The 20,573-nt window shown below is 52.5% G+C and overlaps 1 protein-coding gene across 1 annotated transcript; it reads left to right on the forward strand.

Annotated features, from left to right (window-relative positions):
• Positions 1–1,411: 1,411 nt before the first annotated feature.
• Positions 1,412–17,997, forward strand: tiam2b (TIAM Rac1 associated GEF 2b; the record flags this gene model as incomplete). Its single annotated transcript, XM_084440066.1, has 24 exons — positions 1,412–2,539; positions 3,541–4,030; positions 4,233–4,405; positions 5,249–5,473; positions 6,579–6,764; positions 6,943–7,089; positions 8,914–8,973; positions 9,904–10,068; positions 10,352–10,456; positions 10,587–10,665; positions 10,800–10,889; positions 11,037–11,267; positions 12,700–12,809; positions 14,683–14,871; positions 15,192–15,260; positions 15,379–15,504; positions 15,651–15,759; positions 15,899–16,078; positions 16,198–16,316; positions 16,539–16,647; positions 16,785–16,843; positions 16,951–17,041; positions 17,161–17,248; positions 17,385–17,997. The coding sequence occupies 24 exons, from the start codon at positions 1,412–1,414 to the stop codon at positions 17,995–17,997; spliced, it is 4,941 nt and encodes a 1,646-aa protein (XP_084296192.1).
• Positions 17,998–20,573: the final 2,576 nt, after the last annotated feature.

Genomic DNA, 20,573 nt, shown 5'->3' on the forward strand with positions numbered 1-20,573 from the left:
ACCGCTGCCTGCACCTTCGCCATTCACGGCCACTCGTCTGAGCGCAAGCCGACAACCTCGCCACAAAGCCCGGGCTCCGCCCACCGCGAGGGCCCTCGGCCGAGAGCGCCCGCCTCCGACACAGTCAGCGAGTCCAACCTGCCCGGAGGACACTTGAGTGTGACAATCTGACAACGGCGACTTCTCTGTCCTGTTGAATATTCTGGCCCCCCGACGACCCCCTCGGGGGAAACAGTTCTTCAGCATTTCTCCAGTGTTTGATTGGATGTCTCGGCTCCCCGTGTTGTTTAAATGAAAAAGGTCAGGGGTCGTAGTTGCGTTTGGGGTGAGAGGTTTGATGGATTGTACTGCCCCTCTCTCTCCCCTGCTCTGTGAATGGGCCCAGGGACAGGATAGGCGTAGCGCTGCTTTAGTTACCGCTGGAACACCGTGAACCGCCGTCCACCCTGACCTCTGACCCCCCCTGTCTCTCTCAGGAAATGAGAGCTCTTTTGCGAGACGTAAAAGCCTCAAGTGTCTTTTTCTCTTTCAGGAAATACTGCAGTGGCTGTCGTTTTTCATCCATGTCATAGTGCGTATCCCGTTCTTCGAATGGATGTCTGGAATGGGACTTTACCTTGGGAGGCTCTCGTCATATCATTCAGTTTTAGCTGTTGGATGTCATTTTCGGTTGGAGTTTCTCAAATCCTTATTTTATGAAAAGCTCGGAGGTGTTCCTAGTGTTGATGCTTAAAATAGCACTGTCTGATGATGACTTCAACTCAGAGTGAAGTTAACAGGGAAAAAAGTGGGGAGAAAATTGCTTGGAATTCCAGGGAACCAAAATAAACAGGAGACAGAATGAAGTCTGCTTTTAAAAGCCCCTTCAGCAGGGGTACGTCATGGAAGGGGTCTGCGTGATGGGGATGGAGAGAGGGGGGTGTTTAGATTTTGGGTGGGGGGTTGGAAAGGGGGTCCTGACCACAGTGGGCTCACACAAGGCAGTCTGTGTGGATCTAACCAAAGCCCCTCCCTCCTCTGTTTCCCTACAGATGAGCCTGTGAGAGAAAGAGAGAGTGAAAGAGAGAGAGAGGGAGAGCGAGCGAGCAGCTGCGTGAGTGTGTGTGTGCATGAGAGGTGCTCAGTCCTGAAGAGCTCACACAACAGCGCAGACTCCAGCGCTGGGGAGCAGAAGTATGCAGAGAAGTGTCTGAGTTTGTCCTGAGGACAGACGCTACAACTGGTAAGACTGGTTTGTTTACTATAAGTATAAGGCATAAACATATAGATTTATGTATGTAAACATTCAGCTTAACAGCAGTGTGCTTTTATGCCCTTCATTGTTAAAGCATATTGTTTGTATTATTTATTATTTTTAGTCTCTTTGTGTTTTCTTAAAAATGTCTCTTGTTTTGGGCCCAAACAGATCAGAATGGGAAACACTGACAGCCAATACAGTGGCTCTATGGTTCCGGGGAAACCCAAACCCTGCTCTCTGAAGTTCCACTCCAGGAAGGAGGAAGTCCAGTCCCCCCACAGCTGGTGGCGGGGCAGCGAGGCGGTCTCGGGGTACAGGCCCAGAGCTGCGGGGAGGGGCTACCTGCCCCAGCACAAGACCAGCCAGCCCTACGACTCGCGTCACTATGAGCACGTGGCCAAGGGGGCCAGAGGAGGAGGCGGCGGCAGGCTGAGACCCAGCTCCCCGCAGAGGTGCGGCCGAGGGGACGCGGCGGCACGAAAGAGCGGCCATCGCTACGGCTACCTGGAGAGCGGCGGCGGCGAGGGCGGCGGGCCGGGCGAGGGGCCCCCGGAGAGCCGCGGCAGCCCCAAGGTGCTGCTCAGCGAGGACGGCAGCATGCGCGTGGAGTTCACCAACGCCAGGGCGGGCCCCGCGGAGGGCCAGGGTCAGGAGCCCTCGCTCAGGACCAGCAAGGGCAGCTCGCTGAGCTCCGAGGGCTCCTGGTACGACTCGCCCTGGGGTAACGCGGCCGAGCTGGCGGACGGCGGCGTCTTCGCTTGCGGCCAGGCGGCGGAGGGCTACAGCAGCAGCGGCTACGACACTTTCTCCTCGGCCCGCACCGAGGACATCTCCCCGGGCTTCAGCACCGGCCTGCTGTTCCCGGCCGCGGACGCCAACGGAGGCTACAGCATCAACGGCTACAACACCTGCTCGTCCGGCCGCACCGAGGACAGCGGGATAGGCGACTCCATCCTCCACGCCGACCGGCGGGAGCTCGGCCTGGGCTCCCCCGCCGTGTCCCTGGCTGACCTGTACGCCGCCGCGCCCGCCGCGGTTTCCGCCTACCGTGCGGCGCCGGCCCGGGACGCCCCCCCCCGGCACCGGGCCTCACTGGCGTCCGTGCTGGACGCCGTCATCCAGGAGGAGGGCCCCGAGGACCAGCGCTGCTACTCCTCCCACACGCTGCCCTGCCGCAAGGCGGAGCCCGCCGCAACCGCCGCCGCCGCCAGCAGCAACAGCAGGAAGGACTCCCTCAAGAGCCGCATCAGGCGTCTGAGCGACTGGACAGGAAGTCTGAGCAGGAAGAAGAGAAGGCTGCAGGTGAGCAGGGGGGGGGGGGTTAGAGGAGGGAAAGAGAGACCAAAGTGGAGGCAGGAGTGTATCACTGGGCATGTAGACTCCTTATTAGATCACCAGCCCCCACTGTTGGGAGACCCCGTCCTGATTGTGTCTGATGGTAATCTCATTGTACAGCACAGATCCCTCGTGCGTCACTGTGGCGCTTTGACAGAAGAAAGAAAACTCAGAGCGTCAGAGATAGCGGTGTGCATTATTCCCTGAAACACAAAATCCGGCTATTTAGGTCACTGTTAACATCTCCTAAACATGAGCATGTTTTACAAAAGGTTACACTAGGTAGCCCTCTCCATTTTCAGAACCTCAGGTCATCGTGAACGAAATTATGCAACAGCATGTAAAGATCAATTGTCAGGGGACAGTTTTTTCCTCATCCTTTTTGTGAGAAAATTGCTTTGATCCAGATACAGTCAGACAGAACATGATTTTTGAGCACCGTACGGTCTGAATGCACCAGTGACTTCACAGAGGCCAGGGGAATGGGGGCTGAAGTAATAATAGTGTTTAACATAACATGACCCTGATTCTCCAGCTCTATGTTGTCAGAGACCCAAAAGCCTGCTGTGTCTGTAAGACTAGCCTGCTACCTTTCTCTTGTAAAAGGAAGTGCCTATTGATCGCCATTAGCGAAGTTAATCATTCACATGAAGAGATGCTTTGTCCTGTTCCTTGCACCGTGGAAAGATTGTGAAGTAATGGATATACACAACCTCTGGTTTGGTCGATATAGTAATATCCATGTCTCTTTATTTTAAACACCAGATTTCAGATACCGGTTATTCATATTACTGTATCTGATGAACTGATGCAGACTGGTATCATGTTATGTCATTTCACAAAGAATTTCATATTTTTTACATAGGATATGAATATTGTATACATCATTGTTAGAGGGCTGTGTTAGGCTTTTTCACACAGTGGGCTATATTTACCCTTGAATGTATCCTTCAACCTTCTCTCTTCAGGAGCCCTATGGGAGCAATGCCAGTGAGGTCTTCAGCAGTGGAGTGGACCTGGGGTTCGCTGACTCCAGCTCCCAGATGAGCGGCTCCCTGTGGAACCCCCTCCACACCCAGACCCTGTCAGCGGGCTGCTCCGGGTCCACCAGGGCCCAACCGGGCCTGCAGAACCACAACGACGCCCTGAGGCAGAACATCTACGAGAACTTCATGCAGGAGCTGGAGACGGGCTGCTGTGGGCCGGAGCGGCCCGAGCCCTCGGAGGGGGAGGAGGGGGGAGGGGGCGAGGAGGGGGGAGGGGGCGAGGGCGGCGGGGGGAGCAGCAGCGGGTCCCTGGGCTCTCTGGAGCAGCTGGACCTGCTGTTTGAGAAGGAGCACGGCGTGGTGCGCAGGGCGGGCTGGCTCTCCTTCAAACCCCTCCTCACTCTGCACAAGGACAGGAAGCTGGAGCTGGTGGCCCGGCGCAAGTGGCGGCAGTACTGGGTCACACTCAAAGGTGTGTTCCGCCCCGCCAAACCCGGGAAAATAAGCTTCACCTACGGCAAATGTTATGTTATTCCCCCGTTTCATACCGCGCTGCCCGGCGCTGTGCGTCGCGTACTACTGAGACACAATATGCTGTAAGACTCGTTTGGATGCCGTCCACAGTGCTGTGTTGAGTTTAGCTCTGTCTAATCTCTCCTCCATCTCTGGTGTAGGTTGTACCCTCCTGTTCTACGAGACTTATGGGAAGAGTAGTCCGGAGCAGGAGCTGTCCCCGCGCTACGCCCTGCTGGCCGAGGACAGCGTGGTCCAGGCCGTACCCGAGCACCCCAAGAAAGAGAACGTCTTCTGCCTGAGCAACGCCTACGGAGACGTCTACCTGTTTCAGGTCGGTTCTCCTCAGAGCGTTGCATCAGCAGCGGTTTGTCCACGCACCACAACCAGTAGCGTCTGTCCATTAGTTGCATATTACAGTCCATTGTGCTTTTTAAGGCGTGTTTATTAGAAGTGTGAGTGTGTTGGAACGTTGTGAGGGTTTTCTCAGCTGTACTTAAGGCACCACCAATAAGGCTGGACAGAAATGTTACAGAAGGTTTATATTATATAACAGCTCCTTCACTACAGCATCGCGTTAAGAGACTATGTGCTAACCACAGTTATGGGCTGGCCTGGGGTGTTTTTTAGGATTTTATGTGCTGCTGTTGCGGCCGGTAATGACTATGTTGGTTTTGGTCACATCCTGTCCATATTGCCAGCCCCACAGCTCCATTGTGATAATGCACGTTCTATAGCAGAGTTTAATTGACGGGCTGTGAAGAAAAGTTTCAGTTGGCTGGCTTGAGTCGACCACTGTCTGCTTGTTGGCAGTATGGGGTTGTTGACCTCTTTTTTCCGAGAGGGAAAGTCTTGTCTCCTTTTCGCACCAGTCGTACAAGCATGAAAGCACCTTTTTTGTTCCCAGAGTAACGTCTATTTGATTCAGTTATGGAGTGTTTACCAGACACACAAATCACACTGTAGACCTATCTAGTCAGCATCCCCATGGCAACGCGGAGTCTTGGCCTGTGTCAGTGAGAGAAGGGAGGGAGGGAGGTGATGAATTTGTGGAGGGGGTTTTGTCTGGCACTTTAGGATGACTGCCTGGGAGGAAGAAAAGAGTTGTAATGGGAGCCATGTTTCCCTGCCCCTGGCACTGAGTCACCTGGCCCGCTGTCCCGCCCGCTCCTCACAGGCGGCCAATCAGACCGACCTGGAGAACTGGGTGACCGCCATCCACTCAGCCAGCGCCTCCCTCCTGGCCAAGCGCCAGGGCAAGGAGGACACGGTGCGCCTGCTGCGCGGCCAGACGCGCGCCCTGCTCCAGAAGATCGACATGGACGGCAAGATGAAAAAGATGGCCGAGCTGCAGCTGTCAGTGGTCACCGATCAGAAGAACAGGAAGGCCATTGAGAGCCAGGTGAGAGGGGGTCTGCGGGGGGGGGGGGTTGAAGAGCGGGCATTTTGTGTGAAGAACATCAAGGGCCAGAACAAGCAGTTTGGTTAAAATTGGGCAATTAGGTCATTAGTGTCTCGGGGTGAAAATGCAAACAGGCCGTCCCACAACCACCAGAGAGAGACATCCACCTGCATGACTTCCTCTCGTTTCTGTAAATGTGGCCCACAAGCTCCGACGTGGTGTAACGGCAAAAATAAATAAATTAAGCCATGGTGTCCTTGTGGAACACTGTACCTAGAACCTTATAGATGTCTTGGCAGTGAACCATCTCGAGGTGTTTGAGGCCTGTATGCATCCAGGCCTGAGTACTGTACTGTACGCTGCCATTGCTCCACGTGGAATTTTTATTAGTGTTCCAGATGTTCTCAGTCTAATGGGCAGTTACCATCATTCTCTCCCCCTCTTCGCAGAGTCCCACTCTTGACTGGAAAACCAGACGAGGCTGTTTTATTGCGTAATACACCAAATGCTGATGTGCTGACAGCAGTGAATCAGCCTGCGTCTCCACTTATCTTCAGACTGCCCCCCCCCGCCGACGAGTAAACAAGGCGAGGGTTTTCCCAGAACAGTATTACAGCTAGTTAGAGCTCCTTTCTTCTTAATGGCGGGGTGGGGGTGGGGGGTCACGGTCAGTTTGAGGGCAGTTAGGGGGATCAAACTTTGGTGCCTGAGCTCCGCTACAGCTGGGCTCAACTCCAAACGTCCCCGCTTCCTTTGATGTCCGTCTCTCTGAAAGCGATACCAGCACTCTGGCATTTGAAGTGAATCTCTTTGGGCCTTGTCTCTAGATTAAACTCACCCCCCCTCCACCCTCAATTACACTGTATCCCTCTGTGGAGAAGGAGAGAGAGAGGGGAGAGGGATGAGAAGTGGGGATTCCTTTCGTGCCTCCTCACTAGTTGTATTATGAGGGTGATTCGATGTGACGGTGTGACATAACTCCCAGCATGTCTTGTTCTTGCAACAGAGAGGCCCTTTGGAGGATGGTCCACCCTCTCCCCTTCACGGTGTTTTGACCGTGTGTGTGTGTGTGTGTGTGTGTGTGTGTGTGTGTGTGCACCCTCAGATCCAGCAGTGGGAGCAGAACCTGGAGAAGTTCAACATGGACCTGTTCCGCATGCGCTGCTACCTGGCCAGCCTGCAGGGCAGCGAGCTGCCCAACCCCAAGAGCCTCCTGGCTGTGGCTGCCCGGCCCTCCAAGATGACCCTGGGCCGCCTGGGGATCTTCTCAGTATCCTCCTTCCATGCCCTGGTGAGGCCCGCCCCCGCATGCCCCGCCCCCACAACCTTCCACAATTTTTTGTCGGGGGGGGGGTATTTGCAAAAATCTATGATTGTTGTTGAAAGGCTCAACTGTAATATGTTTAGCTATCGGTTCTCTTGAGAGTTCACGTGTGAATTCAGCAAGACTCTCCTTTGCCTCATCTCAGATCTGCGCCCGTGACGAAGCGACCCTGCGGCGCCGTTGCCGATCTCTCACCCGGGGGGCACGCAACAAGAGGGGCCTCTTCTCCTCCCTCAAGGGCCTGGACAGCCTGACCAAACAGAGCAAAGAGAAGAGGCAGTCTGTGTCCCAGGTATCGTAATAAAAAACCTGCCTTGTCCAGTTCAACCTTTTCCATCCCTTTCTCTCACTCCCTCCGACTTGTGAATAACGCGGGGGAAGATAAGCCCGTTCAGGAGTGAAGGTGGGGTTCTGCTGTGTGGATTAACCTGTAAAGCCTTTATTAGACGGGCTTAACCTATCAACCTGGAGGGATCTGTGGGGGGTTTTCCCCCTGGCTCTGGAAGGCCATTTGCCTCTCTCCTTTTTTTTTATCACCCGTATAAACAGTCCTTTACAAGGGACCTCTTGGCTTCCGGCTGGACGGCACGTTTCTGTGGGCCTTCTGTGTGGAACAGAAAGCCTGTTTGATACATCCATCTGAGTAGCGGGTTCCTGGAATGCGTCTCAAGCCCTCCTCGCGGGCAGCGAGCCATAAATTACCCGTTCCCCGCGCATGCTCTCCAACTTGGAACTCGCAACGCTTCCAATAGACGACGGGGGAAGCCAATCGCGAAGTTATCTTTTCCTCTGCGTTTGGAAAATGTCACAAACTGTGGCACCGGAGCAGGGAGTACGTTGTTTCCCCCCGTCAGGGCGGTAGCCGGCTGCTGGTATTCTCATCATGCGCTGAAGTGTACTCAAGTCAGCTGCGCAACACCCTGACACCCTGAGGCCCCTGGCCCTGCTTGACAAATACTCCTCAGAGTGAATGGTCTATATTTAGGAGTAGCTGTCGTGTCTGTAACCTTGCTGGGGGACGCGTCTCTTGTGAGACCCCCCCCCCCCCATCGCTGTTTATTTATATATCTTTTTCCCTCCCTCCCCCAACACGTGCTCACTGTTGACGTGCTCTTGATGGCACCGCCTCACATACAGTAGTGTACATAGACTCAGCCGCTCTCTGGCCTGGTCAGAGGCTGGTCCAGACAGACATACTGTACCCTGGCATGATGCCCAGGGGGGGCCAGGCGCGTTATCAGAAGTGGAACTGGGATCCAAAGACATTATGTGAAGTGGACAGGTCAAGCTGGCGGGTTCCATTTCCATATTACAATTCCCTCATTACTGACAGGGAGAGTCGTCCCAACAGTCCAAGTCATTGTTACGAGCCTGAGAAAGAGAGAGGATCATCTCAGCGGGGGCATTTTATGGAACAGAGATGGAGGAGGCTTTAGTAGAAGTCGTGTGGTTAACTGTAGCAAGCTGCAGTGTGCCAGTGGGGGCAAACAGATGGTTCGCGTAAACCACGCTGTCCGCTAAACGCCCCACAACCTTAGGTTTACCGAAGGGGCTCTTCACTCGCTTCTAGCTGCCAGCGATCTGTTTTTTTTATGTGAAGGGTGGGGGTTCATGTAGTCACTTTAAGGAGCTTGTAATTGCTTCCAGAGAGCTGTGATGAAGAGGTGACAGGAGTCAGTGAGAAAAGCAGGGAACCGCTGACTCTCTCAACTCCCTGACTCTCTCAACTCAGATCAGCAGCCAAAAGAACAATCCTCTGCGAGACCTCCGCGGTGGTCCTGGGCTGGGGTTGGCGTGGGCAGCTAGCGGAGGGGGCAGACTAGCACGCGGGGCCAGCGGAGACAGTCTCCTTCCCCGGGCTGCCTGATTACGGCTGCTCCATCTGTCTGACTCCCAGACCTGTAATTTCAGCCTCGCCAGAACCCCTCATTTCTTTCGTGAATCCTCTGGGCTAATTTTGGTTTCTATCTGGATCAGAATTAGTATCAAAGCCTTTGGTTTAGATAGATGGTTTTTAATTAAACGTAAATATAGACTCACTGTTCTTATTTTTAGTGTGCATTTTCGTCCTGAGTCACTCTCTGAATGTGCGTGCCCTTTCCTCTCCATTTCGCAGATCTTCGAAGGCCAAAGTGCCGGGCTGCCTGGAAATATCCCCAGCTTCTGCAGCTCAGAGGTACAGTATGGTTGGCTTGTTAACTTTCCCTTTCATGGCATCACGTGAAGCATGAGAAGGCATCTTCTTTCGGCCTTTCATGTGACCGTGTAACGCTGTACTTTTGGGGGATCTAAAGTCTTCTGTTTTCCCAAACAGGATTTATCAGCCTTCAACCTCCCATCTCTTTATTGAGTCTTCCCTCATGTTTAACCAGGTCCAGGTGCTGGGAGCGCTGTAGCCTATCTATTCCTCAGACTCGCTAATCCTCCGATGGGGGAGGGGGGGGGGGGGGGGGGGGGTGATGACCAGGGGGTGGGCGTGGAAGGGGAGGCTTTGTATTCACACGGAGTTGGGCTTGGCACAGCTGTCACAACAGCCTGCTGATCTGTTGACACTGGCTCACTGCAAACAGCCAGGCGTGAGGCGGCCCGGGAGCGTCGTGAGGGCCAGGAGAGAGAGGCGGGCGCAGGGGGGCGGGGCGTTCGGAGTGAGGGCGGACGGAGGGCCTTTCTTCTCCCAGAATTCCATTGTCACAAAGTGTTAATCCCTCTGTACTGATGGAGAATACGCCCCCCCCCCCCATTCACCCCTGTGTGCACTCGCACACACATATACACACACACTGACCTGTTGCTGTGTGCATTCAGTGGCTTTTGGCTTTGGTTCAACAGACTCATAAAACAGCTGTGAGGGACATGTGAACGCCAGTATCTCAGGGGTTTTAAAACGCTTTTAATTATTGATTTTTACAGATGTATTAGTGGTTGTGAGTTTGTTGTTAGAGTGAATATTTAATGCTTAAGTGCATCCTCTGGCAGAGGTCTCATAATGGGAGAATCCTTAAGACATGTTAAATGGCAGACTGAGGTATTAAGTGTATGACCCTTTGCTCAGAAGCTTAGTCAGCTTCTCAAACTTAATGAATCATCTTTGTCTCCTCTGTTACAGCAGTTGGATGCGCTTGCCAAAACGCAGCTAATAGCACCATCTGAAGGCCTTCCGTGGTATAGCACATTGGAAACTGTCACCGTGAACATGCCTGACAACGAAGCCGTCACAGTGTCCCTAAAACCGGATCTGCTCGTATCAGACGTACTGTCTTTGGTGTGTAAGGTAAGCAAACCCCCATCTTCCCATTACTAATACATCCACTCCACTGTAAGATCATAAACTCCGCATCAGCATTTTCCCAGGAATTCACAGGTGACTGGGATGTCAACCGAGGAGAAGACCTCGTAGAGAACAGCTGTATAGTGCTTAAGCCTCTGGTTTAATTGCACCTGAGGCCTTAATAAAAAAATTGTTCACCACGTTCCTTTAGCCGAGAGGGACTGTAGTAATTCTGTCAGTGTGGTTGTTTGATGTGTCTGACCCACACTCTGGCGTCTGGTTCCAGGAGAGGCAGCTGGACCCGAGCCAGCACTGCCTGCGCGTCGGGAGGCGTGTGGGTCAGGACTCAGAGATCAGCACGGCAGCCCCCACAGACCCGGTCAGAGACCTGGTGAGACCCCCGGCCACGACTCTCAGAGACCACTCGCCGCTTCACACGGCCGAGTCCAGTCTTCATATCGCCGACGTTATTTCACGGCCCACGTCGGCTCACTCCTCTCCCTGCTTCCCCCCCTGAACAGGTGCACGAGGAGCTGGAGGTGTTCCCCCTCGACGCGTTCTCCGTACAGCTGTCCCGCCCGGACACAGTGGTGGACTTCGGTGAGTAACGCGAGTGTGCGTCCGAGAGATGGTGCGGTGCGCCCGTGGTCTGACGGAGCAGGCGAGGAAGGGAGCTAAACCAGCGCGCCGTCGTGTGTTCCTATGCCCTGACCCGCTGCTTCTCCCTCGCGCAGGTTTTGCCGTCACCGGCCATGTGGACGGACTGAGGAAGAGCCACGTCTACGTGAGTGAGGTCAGTCCAGAGGGGCTGGCGTTCGCTGAGGGTAGGTCCATCGCGTAGCAATAATAGTCTGTTTAAAAATACAAGACGCATTCCCAAATCAAAGTTGATGGACATCTGTACATAGCATTAGAATGCGAAGCCTCCGTGTATATCCCAACGCTGAGGGGTGTCTCCTGTCTGTCTCCAGGGTTGCGAGCGGGGGATGAGATCCTGGTCCTGAACGGCACCTGCGTGTCCACGCTGGACCTGGGCCTGATGCACACGCTCTTCAACCACCTCCACCTCCAGCTGCTGCTCAGACGCCAGGAGGCTGACCCCGAGGACCTTAGCTCGGCCTGGCCGGACTGCGACCCCAGCGACCCCTGTCCACCTGCACCCCCCCCACCGCCCCCCAGCCACCTCCCCCCCTGGCCCGCAGGTAAACCTGAACCGCAAAAGCATCAATGCCATTCTAGAAAAAAAGCTCCATATTTTTTTTTAAGTTACTATACAGCCCGGTTTGCTGGGGGCCTCAGTGTTCATTGCCATATAGATATATGGTGTAGATTTCCTCCCACCAGAGGGCGCCAGAGAGAGGGGCCCTCCAGCCTGGGTACTTGAGGCTGTGGCTGCGTTCCGAATCGCATACTTCTACTTCTTACTACCAGTACCTACTACAGCTGCCCTTAGAAAGTACGCACTTTGCAAGCAGTAGGCATCCAATTGGGACATACTACCTTGTCATAACATTGCGCCTTGAAATTTGCCCACATCCGTCGCTGTCCATAACGCGACATTCGTCTACAGCTGTCACGACTCGCACATAGGGCTGGGTATCGATTCGAATTTCAAGAATTGATTCTATTCCGATTCACAAGGTTCAGAATCGATTATCACGATTCAATTCGATTTGATTCAATATCGATTCAGTTAGTGTTACTGTTTTTTTAGCTGTAACCTTAATTACATGACTTCCAAGTTATGCAACACATCAATACTAGGGCTGGGTATCGATACTGATTTCCAAAAATGAATGAATGAATGAATGAACTATTCATTCCTTCATTTATTAATTCATTCATTAAATAAAAGATCGATTTTGGGATTCATGAATCGATTCTGAATCATTTGATTTGATTGTGGGTCAGAATAGCCAGAAAAGCTTGCTGGCTTGCATACTGCAATATACGACCGGATGTAGTAGGACATCCTGGTATTTTTGCCATACTGCATGTGGCATACTATGTATTGGGACATACTACATCCTGTTTTGGCATACTATATAGTAGGGTAGTATGCGATTCAGAACGCAGTGTATATGCAGACGAGGGGAGGGGAACACGCCTCCACACCATGCTGCTGGGTGCCAGGTTGCTGTAATTAGTGCAAACTGACAACAGATGGCAGGTTCCACCGGGGGGCGCCACCCGGTCATCATCTAAATGGGCCTCTTCGCGGAGATGGCTATATATAAAACCCAGGGAGGACATATGAGGATATTTAGTGACAAATGAGTTTCAAACACTGCCGTGGGTATACGGCATCATCCTGTCCATGACAATCCAAATGAAGTAGTAGTTGACAGAGACGCGCTGCTTTGTTGTTGGCCTGATGCCATAGAAGCGGTGGAAAGCCCCCAGAAAGAAGAGAGGGAGGCCAAATAAATTGCCTGAATCGCTGGGCTTTTACTGGAGCTAGATCAATGCTCGTTGACACCAGTCAGGTGCATTTAACCACCAGCAAAGAGATGCCCTTCCATCCCCCGGAGGGCTGTAAAACTGCCACAAAATCCTCCACAACCCAGGAACTCTCTCTGTCCCTTTGCTCGTCTATTTGACTACTGTCCTGTCGACCCTCCCCATGTCTCTCAGATATGCCACTGGCTGCCCAGGAGGTTCCAGAGAGTTCCGTAGCTCCTGCCACCGATGACACGCCTCAGCAGCCACGGCTCATCGCTGATGACACAGAGCAGCTTGGACAGGTGAGACGGAGTGTGTGTGTATGTGTGTGTGTGTGTGTGTGCATTGAGCACGTGTGTTTCTGAAGGGAGAGTGGTGTGTTTGACGGCGTGCCTGGTCAGGATTAGCCCGTGATCAGGAGGAGCCATACTCCTCAGTGGGAAGACAAGAGACTGTTGGACTGTGGTCAACCACAGTTGACCACACCTGAGCAGCAGGGGGACCGTCGCACATCAGGGAGACGTCTTTGGAGACTGCTCCTCTCTCGTCGTCGTGTCCTTGAGGTGGCTGCGAATCAAACACGATTTCCCCTTGAGTCCCATGATTCACTTCCTCCGCTTTCGCTGAAGTCCTTCCTTGGCGGGCGGGCTGCCTGCGTCTCCTGAAGCCCAGACTCCAGGAGCCCTGTCTGCACGTGAGCCCCGAGCCGCTAATCCCGGCTTTACTCCCCGAGTGTTTATGACGGAGAGAGAGGGCTAACCCGGGGATTATGGCTGCTCGAGGAGAACACAACAACGCCCGGGGCGGGGTGTAGGAGGCCGTTCCTGTCCACCTCCGAGCGCAGCCAGAGACATACCCCAGGAGTACTGACCGCTCCCGTCCGTAGGGGCCATGTGCTGGGTCCTGCCCCTGGAGGAGGAGGGGGAGCTGAGGGAGCTCTTCCCCGATGTCACCCTGACTTCCCTCAGGCAGTCCTTCAAGGACAAGGTGGCCGGGCTTCTGGATGACGTGGCCTCTTGCATGAATTGCAAACAAGCCGCCGATGGGATCGCCCTGCTGGTAACACTTTCAGAGCGTTTCACTCTGTGTGTGTGTGTGTGTGTGTCCTGGGCCACTGGGAATGTACTGGCACTGTATAGTCTGTGCTGTGTGTGTATTGTGTTGCTGTGATATCATTGCCTACTGTTTGACTGGGAGTCGTGGGAATGTGTGGATATTACAGTTGCAGTCTTATCGCAGAGAAGAGGTACGACTTGCACACACACAGTTCTCTGAGATGCGCCGGGTGTGTTGGGGGAAATAATAAGCTCATAAATGTTCATCCTTATGTATTATGAATATTATATTTCACCGTTCCGGTCTCGCCCTCTGCTTGCATTCCTGGGGCATTAAAAGCCGGACTGCAGCAGTTCCCAACCAGGGGAATTCATCAGGTTTGTGTCAGCACTTTATTACAGCCTGGCAGGACAAATTATGATGACAAATGGCCAAAGCCCCGCCTGGGAACCCCTTCCTGTTACGCGTCCCACCGGGTGTCGACTGTGTGAGACCCGCCGATAATGCCTTAACTGGGCAATTCTGCACGCTCCAGATCTTTTGGCGGGGGAAACTGGGGGGTCTCTTTGTGGATAGGTGGACGTATTTTGAGAAATCGACGACAGCTAGAATCTTGCACCGTGGCGCTGGAGCTCTCCTGGATGTTCCGTTGAAGTAGACCGCCTTTGTTGCACTCATCCCACTATCATCCTGTCAAAGTTTAATCTGATAATGAAGTAAACAGTTATCGTCCAGGGAAGTCCTGTATTTAACAGCTGCGTAATTACTGTTGGTGAATGAGGCAGGCTTTGTCTCAGGCCCCAGAGGCCCCCTAGATAGCAGTGTTTACCTATATTACAGTGTCTAAATCCAAATCTCTCTTGATCCCTCTCTCTTATGACTATGATACGGTAGCATCGCTAGCTTAAACCTGGCCCTCTCTCTCTCTGTAACCAGAATAAAACTGGCCTCAGCCCTCACACAACAAAGAGGGTGGACGATTTCAACTGACACAATTACTAGGTTGTTGTCACAGCACATTTGAGCTGACGCATTAATCCCAACACCTCGAGTAAAGCTCAGCGAAGAGAAATTCTGAGCTAACGCGTTCCCCCCTGCTGTTGCTCTCCGCTCTCTCAGAACGTCGAGACGGTCTGCTCGCTGTACCACACCTTCCCAGAGGACTGCGGGGCGGTGGTGGACGGTCAGAGGAACCCCTACTCGGCTGAGCCCGGCCCCCAGCGGCCCTGCCCCAGACACATGTCCATCTCCGAGAGGCTGTGCAAGGTCATCCAGGAGCTGGTGGACACCGAGAAGTCCTACGTAAAGGTGAGGACCTCGCCACGTTCTCATGACGCCTGGGAAGCAGCGTCAAGTCCTGTATGAGCATCTATAACTGACGATATCTTGGTGCCTGTTTATCTGTTTGTTAATGATCTGTGAACGCCTGCCCATTTCTTAGCATCTGCTGGGTGCTCTTGAACCTGCATGTCTAATGAGTGAAGGTTTTTCAGTCCTAAGATGATGATGATGATGATGATGATGATGATGATGATAATGATAATGATGATTCAGTCAGCTAGCGATGATGTTGCAGTCTTCTGGTGATGATGTCGGAGCCTGATGAAGTCTCCCCATCTGTTTCTCAGGACCTGGTGTGTCTGTTTGATATATACCTGACCCCCCTTCAGAGCGAAACCTTCCTCAGCCAGGACGAGGTACTGTACAGCCAGGGAGGACGAGGGAGGGATTACAAACCTCAAATGTAATCATTTGTCACTAGGCCCTTGGTTACTTCCCTATCCTGACCGTGGTGCTCTCTCCCCACTCCCCCAGATGGAGTCCCTGTTCGGCAGTCTCCCCGAGATGCTGGACTTCCAGAAAGTGTTCCTCCACACCCTAGAGGAGCGCATCGCCTCCTCCCCCAACTTCAGCTCCCTGGAGACGCCCGAGCAGTTCAAGGTACAACCACCTACAGACATCCATGCCAGCCCGATATTGTTCAACCAAGTGGGTTTCATTGTGAATCCGTGCTACTTCGGGAGTTCCCGTGGTCTGACCTTCTGACCCGGTCTGATCCTGAATTCTCTCTCCCTCTCTGCATCCAGAAACTACTTTTTTCGCTGGGTGGGTCCTTCCTCTACTATGCTGACCACTTCAAGCTCTACAGCGGCTTCTGTGCCAACCACATCAAGGTTCAGAAAGTTCTAGAACGAGGTAAGGATCATGATAATTTACGGTAGACATACACATCCCTGTGACATTACTCTCTGCCTCACATAATATGCTCTGAACTGTCAGATGATCAAATGAAAAGTCATAACTCTCTTGATTCATTATCTCTTTCTCTCTACAGCCAAGACAGACCGGGCCTTCAAGGAGTTCTTGGAGGCGAGGAACCCCACAAAGCAGCACTCGTCCACCCTGGAGTCTTACCTCATCAAGCCGGTCCAGAGAGTGCTTAAGTACCCCCTGCTCCTCCGAGAGCTGGTGTCCCTGACCGACTCCGAGAGTGAGGAGCACAGCCACCTCACAGGTACACACACAGATGCTAATATGAACACCCTCCACACACACACACACACACAAACACGCTGCAAACACACACCAATCTGTGTTTTTGAACAACTTTCTTGCTCTCTGTCACCATTTTAGAGGCCCTGAAAGCCATGGAGAAGGTGGCCAGTCACATCAACGAGATGCAGAAGATCTACGAGGACTACGGCACCGTGTTCGACCAGTTGGTGGCACAGCAGAGCGGCCCCGAGAAGGAGGTAGGCCTGCACTCCATGGCAACTTGAACAAACTGGCTGGCGTGAGCTTTTTATTCTATGGACTAATACAGCACCAGACAAAAATGTGACGTCTCACATCAGATGCATGGCAGTTGACTGATTTCATCAGTTGACCTGATTTTGTCTAGTACTGTATGGAAAAAACGCCTCCCAGCAGTTGTTTTGTAGCCCCACAGGCTAAGTGTCCTCGTCCCTCCCCAGGTGACAGAGATCTCCATGGGGGAGTTCCTGGTCCACTCCTCGGTGGCCTGGCTCAACCCTCTTCCGTCCCTGGGCCGCATGAGGAAGGACCCAGAGATTACGCTGTTCGGTGAGTGGGCCTGGATATCTTTCGCCAGCGAGGGGAGCTTAGCCACAAGATTAGGCTTTGTAAAGATGAAACGTGTGAAGTAGTCATCGTTATAGGAATGACTCAGACTTAACTCTGTTCTCTTTCTCTCTGTTCAGTTTTCAAGAGAGCAGTGATCCTGGTCTACCGGGACAACAGCAAGCACAAGAAAAGGATGGTGAGTCTAACTCACCACCGTACACCCTTGAAACTGAACATGACAAAGTGAAGTCAAATATTTTGATGCCGTATGTTGGATTCTAATGTCTCTCTACTGGTCTGTAGACCACGTCACGTTCAGGGGACCTGGACCCCTTCAAGTTCCGCTGGCTCATCCCCGTGTCGGCAGTCCAGGTCCGCCTGGGGAACACAGCAGGTGAGTGACCTCCGACCCCTTGACCCTGGCGTAGGGCAGCAGCTTGTTTGGCCACATCATCTGGTCAGTCTTCACTGTGGCAGTTAAACTGACCACAGTGTTCTCCATCATCATGACAGGAACAGAGAACCCTTGTATCTGGGAGCTGGTTCATACCAAGTCCCAGGTGGAGGGGAGGCCAGAGACCGTGTTTCAGCTCTGCAGCAGGTGAGAGGAGAGACTGACAGCTCAACGATAAAACACCAGTTATAATCAGTATTCAATGCACCGGTCGTGAAATTGAGAAACCCCGTCGAACTTTTTTGTTTTAAATCTCCCATGTGTCCGCTTGTGCCCCTCCCAGCGGTCTGGAGAGTAAGGCCAGTGTGTTGAAAGCCCTGCGCTCCCTCGTCAGAGACGGCACCAGGAGAGGGGTCCTGCCAGAGAGGGCTCCCAGAGAGCACCTGGGCTCCCTCCGTAAGAACCAGCCCCTACCGGTTAGAGGCGGTTCCCTGAGGAGGAGACCGCAGCGCCACACAGAGGCCCAGAGGACAGGCAAGACCCACTCAGATGGCAGCCCCCACCCTGGAGATACCCACTCCGAGCCCCGGCTCCCCAGTCATTCCACCGGCCTCCCCAGCCTGGAGGGCTGCATGCTGGGCAAGCGGGCCAGGATGTGCTCGCTGACCAACGCCCTGGAGGCCCAGCTCCAGAGACTGAACTTCACGGAGGAGGCAGCGCAGAGCACAGGGTCCCAGCAGGGGAATAAGCTCAGGCAAGGGTGCCCCCAGTCCCATCCTGGCCAGAGGAGGACCAGCAGCCTGCATGGGGGGGGGCAGGGGCCAGGGACGCTAGAGGATCTCAACAACATCCTGGGGAGGGACTTCAGCGTGCAGAGCCTGGCCTCAGTGGTGAATGAGGACTGCTTCTATGACACAGTAATGGGGATCCAGAAGGCTGCCATCCCCACACTATAGGAGGAGTACGAACACTACAGAAGATATTATTTTTGTAGCTGGCAATCCTCTTATCAGACTTATAAGGTTATAGACTGATCAAGCTGCTTTGTGCTGGATGGGCTTCCTCAACCTCAAAACCCACTGTTAGAAACAGAATATGTGGCCACTTTGTCCCAAGTCAACAAGCAAGATGGACGCCCTTAGGACATTTATGACCATCATGCTGCATTCTAAGCTCCGAACACAGTTGCCTATGATCAATTACATTCCTTTGATTATTATTCCCTCTTTAACATGCAGTGTGTTTGTAAATATTATACTTTGTACAGTATACACTGACATTATGTCAGTTTATGAGTGGCTTACTATTTTCCATTGCTTTTTTGACAAAAGCAGTTGTTAGTTCAAGACTGGAATTGCTTGATTGAAAACAAAAAACTTTCAAGGTTCTGTGTATTTTTTAGGGTGACTTCTATTTATGTATTTTTGTATTACTTTTGTTGTATTATTTCAATATTCTGACCAACTACAAAGACAAGTGGCATGTTTTCTATTTAAATTAATACATTAACTTAAAAAGCTCAATTTAGAGCTTGTTCACGTTTAAAGTGATGTATCACTGAAAATATCATTGTTAAAATATTATTCAGATTTGGCTGAACAGTTATTTATTTTCTAATATATGTGTATATCCTTTTCATAAACTTGATGTTGTACATATAAGGTAAAATGCTGTAATATTTAATAAAAACTGTCTTTTCACATAAATATTGTTGTCTTCTTCGGTACCCAAAATAAATTATGCTTTACATTAATTGTTTAACACTCTACTAGATGGGTATTCTGAACTGTTCCACATGGCATTATCCCCCCTAATGTTGCATACAGACAATACTGTAAAGTAAAATGATGCTCAGAGAGCCTACCACCGGCCATGAGTGCATTTCGTGTCTTTGTGCGAGCGAATGTGTGTGTGAGCAGGACGTGTGGTATTGCTGCATTCATTGCCAATCCAAACCCTGTGTCTCTCTGACCTTCCCAATGTCAATATATTTTTGTTTCGTGTTTGGGCGGCTCATGGACCCACGGATTCGGATCCGCTACCAAATGTAATGGGTTCCAAGTTGGCCCATGCCACACTCTTCCACTGAGTTTCATGAAAATCGGTCTGGTAGCTTTTGTCTAAACCTGCGAATGGACAGACCTACGGACAAGCCCACGCCACCGAAAACATTACTGCTCGCCTGTCGCTGGGGTGGAGGAAACTAACCCTAACCTTAGCCCTCTCTAGGGCTGTGGACCAAGGCTGGCTACAACTATAAGAGCAACAGGCACCATCACAGTAGTTGTATAAAAGCCTCCTCTCCCCTTGTCTCTGTGTGTGGGTTTGAGAGACACTCAGTTTCTCTCCTTAAACAATGGGACTGGGTGCATCTACAGCAGAGAGAGGGCCCTGCAGCAGCACTAATGACTCATACCTGCTGGTCTCCTTCTCCATGCTCTTTTTGTTGTCAGGGGTGGTAGGCGATGTTAAGCATGTGTGGGGGTGATGCTCTTTTACAGCATGGCTCTTTGTTGGCCGGTCTTTATCCCTCCCCAGATGGAACTGAGGGAGTTGCAGATAAAAGCGAGAGGAATGATTCATGTCATGGGTCGTTAATTGTCTTGGGAGAATGTCCTTGGTCATTTTGAGACAGCAGTGTCAACAGACAAAGATACAGTAAACACAAACAGGGACAACACACACACACACACACACACACACACGCACACACACACACACACACACACACACACACACACGCACAGACAAACACACAAACGCACCGGAGAGAAGGAGATTGAAGACCTTGTGGCAACGTCGTGTGGAACAGATTTCTTTAACGGAAAAACAGAAGGCTGTCAGTGATGGTGATTTCTTGTTGCCACAGTAACACCTATGTGAAGGACCATGAAGACAGCCTACTCCACATGTACGCACACACTCACAAACAAACAAACACACACACGCATAAATTCACCATGACCCGCACCCCCCCCCCTCCCCCACCAGCATACCGCTTCTCAACAGCAGCCTGACAGTGTGGAAAGGAGAGAAAACAGTGTCCAGTGTGCTGCCTCCTCGCAGACAAGGGCTCAGAAGCCAGGCTGAAGTGTTGTGCTCTGCGGTGTGGGGATGAAACAGGGGGGGTGACGAGACGACGGAGGAATGGCCGGATCTCTCTCTGGGTGAAGAGCGAATTCTGGGCTCCACAGCCCACTGGCAGCTGGGGCTGACACACACACATACATACACACACACAAACACACACACAACGTTTAAGGAATCGCAGGAGAGAGCCAGCAGTGCTTGGAACCTCCTCCTCCCACCCTCTCCCCTCCCTCCTCCTCGTTCTCCCCTCAGCCAGAGGTCCCGCTGCCTCCCACTACACTCTCCTGTCTGCCTCGTGCGACTTTCCGCCCTGAACCAAGGCTGGATTTCTCCCCGCGAAGACCACGGCGACGCAATCGGGCCGGCGCACGCCGCCACGCGCTCGGACGCAGCAGGGTCTCCGTGGCGGTATCGACGTCACTCGTCCACGACTGTCCCCAGG

This window comes from Borostomias antarcticus, assembly GCF_949987555.1.
Source record: "Borostomias antarcticus genome assembly, chromosome: 6".
NCBI lineage: Eukaryota > Metazoa > Chordata > Actinopteri > Stomiiformes > Stomiidae > Borostomias > Borostomias antarcticus.